Source organism: Apium graveolens, chromosome 8 (assembly GCF_009905375.1).
Source record: "Apium graveolens cultivar Ventura chromosome 8, ASM990537v1, whole genome shotgun sequence".
Classification (NCBI taxonomy): domain Eukaryota; kingdom Viridiplantae; phylum Streptophyta; class Magnoliopsida; order Apiales; family Apiaceae; genus Apium; species Apium graveolens.
Window position 1 is genome coordinate 263110752 of NC_133654.1, and position 4973 is coordinate 263115724.

The following is a 4973-nucleotide window of genomic DNA, read 5'->3' on the forward strand; positions in this document are numbered from 1 at the left end:
TGTTCAGTGAACTTATTCTATAATAAGCACCTACATACTAGCTATAGTGTCACCACACAAATGTCTATGAGAACAGACATCCTTCATAATGAAGCAAGCATAGTATGTACCGATCTTTGCGGATTATTAATTACCAGTTAGTAATCCTACGACCAAGAACTATTTAAGTTTAGAGTTATCATCTTCTAGGTCTCACTATTATGATCTCATAATCCATAAAAAGCTTTACTCTAAACTATGGTATATCTTATTTAAACACTTAAATAGATAAAACCCGTAATAAAAACAAAATAAGTCTTTTATTAATATCAATGAAATCAAAACAGATTACATAAAAGTTATTCCTAAATCCTCATACATGATTGGACTTAGGACATATTCCTTTCACTTATTAACCAGTGAAAAATCATTCAAGAGTTTGACAAATCTATCATATAAATCAGTCAATGACTCATTAGCCTTTGAGTCAAAGTGTTCATACTCTTGAGTGAGTATTGTCTTCCTGTTCTTCTTGATCGTATCCGTTCCATGACATCTTATTTCCAAAGCATCCCATATCTCATTTGCAGTCTTGTAGTTTATTACCCTGTTTGACATTACATTATCAATATCACTATGCAGCAAGTGTCGTACCTTAGCATCCTTAGCAATTGATGCGATATCTTCAGCAGTGTAATCACCCTTCTCCTTTGGTACAGACTTTGCTGCTTCACCTGCAACTGCAACAACGAGTTTGGTTGGTTTGTGAGGCCCTTCCTTGATTCTATCAAGATATTCTGGATCTGTAGCTTCCAGAAACATGGTCATCCTCACCTTCCATATGACATATTCAGATGGTCTCAATATGGGAACTCTAATAGTCTCATATCGGCTTTGAATTTGTGTCTTTGGAGGTTCTTCAGATTTGGTGGGCTTAGTTGGAGTTTCTGCTTCAAACATGATTGTGTTTGGATCTTAAACTGTTTGTGTGTTAACAGATAGGCTCTGATACCACTTGTTAGGTTACACACACACTGTAGAGGGGGGTGAATACAGTGTATAGTACAATCAAATCGAACTTTAATAACTCAAGTAACAGAAAACAAATTTTATTGAAACAATAAACTCTGTTACAGTATGGAACTGTTCTCTCTCAGTGATGAACAAATATCACGAGAGTTGCTAGGGTTACAATGAATAATCTTCTCGATTGTGATAACACTTATAGTGTAAACCCTATGTCGGTGTTTATATACTACACAGTTACAAGATAATCGCTAATTGATATGAAATATAATTCTGCTTCCTAAAATATATCAATCAGATATCTTTTCTTCCAAGTATTCTATTCTTCATAGAATTCCTTCTCCATGCATATCTCTTCTTATGCTTGTCTCGATCTTCTTTCCTTTAACCAGCTGCCTTCCTTATCTGAACGCCCTTCAGTACTTAAGTTCTGATATCCATCTTCTGATGATTATCTCCTGATAATTTAAGTACTGATATCCTTAAGTCCTGACTTCCAGTAAGTACTGATTTATCCTGTTTAAGTAAGATCTGAAAACTAAACATAAATCACATTAGCCATGACATTATCAAATATATCTAACAAATAAAATCCCTGTGTGCTATGCTAAGGTTCGATAATCATAGGGTTGTAGATTGTGTTGGTAGAAGTGGAGGTGTGGCTCTTTTATGGAAAAACAATGTCAAGCTTTGTGTGACCAACCATGATCGTAATTTCATAGACGTGGAAATCATGAATGCTAATATGACCAAATGGAGACTGACAGGATTTTATGGATTTCCGGAACGTGCTCGAAGAAGGGAGTCATGGAACTTATTGAAGTGGTTAGCTAATAAATCTGATCTTCCTTGGGTGGTGATAGGTGATTTTAATGATATGATAAGTATAAACGATAAGAAAGGAAGGCATGATCACCCTCAGGCTTTGTTGGATGGGTTTGAATGTAATATAAAAGATTGTAATTTGGTTGAGTTGGATTTAATGGGAGGCCATTACACCTGGGAAAAGAGCCGTTGGAAATAAGATTTAGTGTGAGAGAGACTAGACTGGACTTCTGGATCTGTATCTTAGTGGCGTTTATTCCTGTTGTGTAAGTTATCTGTGCACCAGTGTGTTTATTCTGATCATAATCCTATACAGTTGGATTTTTATAGTGTTGATCACTCGAAAAAGCATTTTAGATTCCGCTTTGAGAATACCTGGTTAAAAGAAGAGAATTTTCAAGAGGAAGTAATATCTTACTGGAAAAGATTAAACCAGTTCATTTTTTGCTTAAGCTTCTTGAGCTATCGTCATTTATGGAAAAGTGGGGAAAATATTTCTTTAACAAGTTCCGAGAGAAAATCAAAAAGCAGAAGGAGATGGTAGCTTTGTATGAAGATTGTGCAGATGAGGACAGAACCATGTGCTACTTTGCAGAGAAAAAGAGCTTTGAAGAATTTATGGCTAATGGGGAATTGTACTGGAAATTCAAACACTAAATACTTTCATGCATGTGCTTCTAGTAGAAAGAAACGGAATCAAATCGAATATCTCAAGGATGGGAACGGAACAGTAGTGAATAAATAAGAGGAGATGTGTGATGTAGGTAAAAGCTATTTCAGGAATCTCTTTAGTGATGATGGGAGAGCTGCGAGGGACAGTATGGATGAGCATCAGACTGTCATAACATAGGGACATAATCCAAATCTCACGTCTGATTTTACTCTTGAGGAATTTTCAATTGCAATTAAACAAATGCACCCTGATAAAAGTGCAGGGCCAGATGGGCTAAATCCAGCATTCTATCAACACTTTTGGCACTTATTCGGGAAGGAGGTGTTTCTTTACTGCAAGAAATGCTTAACAGATTTAGCGTTCCCTGCGGACCTAAATGATACAATAGTTGTGTTAATTTCTAAAAGGGAGAATGCAAATAAGATGAAAGACTTTCGTCCAATAGCACTCTGTAATGTCCTTTACAAGGTGATAGCGAAGGTGTTAGCCAATCGTCTAAAGAGTATCCTACCTAGTATCATAACTGATAATCAGTTAGCGTTTGTTCTGGGGAGAAACATAACGGATAATGTATTGCTGGCTTTTGAACTCTTACACTGTATGAAACAGAAAAAGAAAGGTATGGATGGGGTGGTTGCTCTGAAACTTATGATAGGGTAGATTGGGGTTTTTTGATGCATCAAATGAAGCAGCTAGGTTTTGCTGAAAAATGGATTGCCTGGATGCAGTTGTGTGTCACAACAGTGGCTTACTCTGTCAATTTAAACGGAAATCAAGTTGGTCCTATCAACCCTTCAAGGGGTCTTTGTCAAAGTGACCCTTTATCACCTTATCTGTTCTTATTTTGCGTAGAAGGTTTGTCTCGTATGTTACAAAACGCAGCGGAAGAAGGTAAAATATAGGGATGTAAGGTTTGTGTACAAGCACCTGCAATAACACACTTGTAATTTACAGATGATAGCTTTTTATTCAGTAGTGCAAAGCTAGAGGAGGTCATGGAGGTTAAGGCGATTCTTCAAAAGTATGAGTTACAATCTGGGCAAGCTATAAATCTACAGAAATTAGGTATCTATTTTAGCTCTAACGTTAGACTAGATAAATAGGAGAAACTACAAAATATGTTGGGTTTCTATAGTGATATGAGCAATGGAAAATATCATGGACTCCCGTCCTTGATAGGTAGATCAAAGAAAATAGCGTTTTACTTTTTAAAAGATAGACTATGGAGCAAACTGCAGAGCTGGGATGCAAAGAGTCTCTCGAAGGCTGGCAAGACTGTGTTACTTCGTATAGTAGCTCAATCACTTCCATCGTATGCAATGTCCTGCTTCTTGTTACCAAAATCTTTATGTATTGAGCTTGAGAGGATGATGAACAGTTATTGGTAGGGTTCACAAGATAATAATAAAAAGGATATAAAATGGTCTTCATGGACAAATATGAATATGACAAAGGAACTGGGTGGTCTAGCCTTTCGTGACTTGCAAGGTTTCAATTTGGCGCTTCTTGGGAAACAGTGCTGGAATTTCTTACTCAACCCAAATTCGCTGGTTGCTAGAGTGTTTAAAGAAAAATATTTCACAGACTCGAGTTAATTTAGGCAAAAAGAGGAGTAGGTGTAACCTGTGTCTGGTCTGATCTTTGGCAAGCTAAGGAAGTGCTCAAGCAGGGCTATAGATGGGTAGTGGGAGATGGGAGATCGATTAATGTTAGTAATGATGCATGGCTTCGAGGTAAACATGGGAACAGAGTAGATGACCAGTATCTCACAACAGTTAGTGGCTTAAAGGTAAGCAATTTATTTATTTCTGGTACTAAAGATTGGGACGTGATTAAGGTGCACAGCTTGTTCTCAAGTAGTGATGCTAGATGTATTCTAGAAATGCCTATCCCTAAAAACCAGTTCCCTGATCGTATTGTCTGGTGCCACTCATCTGTTGGGAAATACATTGTTAAGTCGGGCTATAAATTCTGGAAGCAACAGTTTAGTCAATGCAGGAGACTGGAGGTGAGTATGGGTTGGGGCAGAATTTGGCAACTACAGGTCCCTTAGAGAATGAAGGTGTTTCTATGGAGGATTTGTAGAAATGTCATACCTGTACGTAATATATTGAGGGGGAAATGAGTGAATACGCCCATATTATGTCCAATGTGCAGAGTGGATGTCGAACACCTGCGTCATATCTTTATAGATTATTGTTATGCTCATACATGCTGAGATGAACTAGGATTGGGGTTTGTTAGATATATTTGTGATGTCATGTCTAATAGTGATTTGTGTTTAGTTTTTAGATCTTTTCTAACAGGACAAATCAGGACTTAACTGGAAATCAGTACTTATACTGAAGTCAGAACTTAAGATATCAGAACTTAAGTTATCAGAACTTAAGATATCAGAAGATATTTATCAGGAGATAATATCAGGACTTAAGAAGACTTTCAGATAAGGAAGGCGGCTGATTGAAAGGAA

General features: G+C 37.0%; 1 protein-coding gene across 1 annotated transcript; it reads left to right on the forward strand.

The window, feature by feature from the left end:
- The first annotated feature begins 1609 nt into the window (after window positions 1-1609).
- LOC141680854 (uncharacterized) lies at window positions 1610-3891 on the forward strand. The gene is made up of 5 exons (XM_074486959.1): window positions 1610-1949; window positions 2766-3005; window positions 3113-3358; window positions 3458-3568; window positions 3683-3891. The coding sequence occupies exons 1-5, from the start codon at window positions 1610-1612 to the stop codon at window positions 3889-3891; spliced, it is 1146 nt and encodes a 381-aa protein (XP_074343060.1).
- The last annotated feature ends 1082 nt before the right edge of the window (window positions 3892-4973 follow it).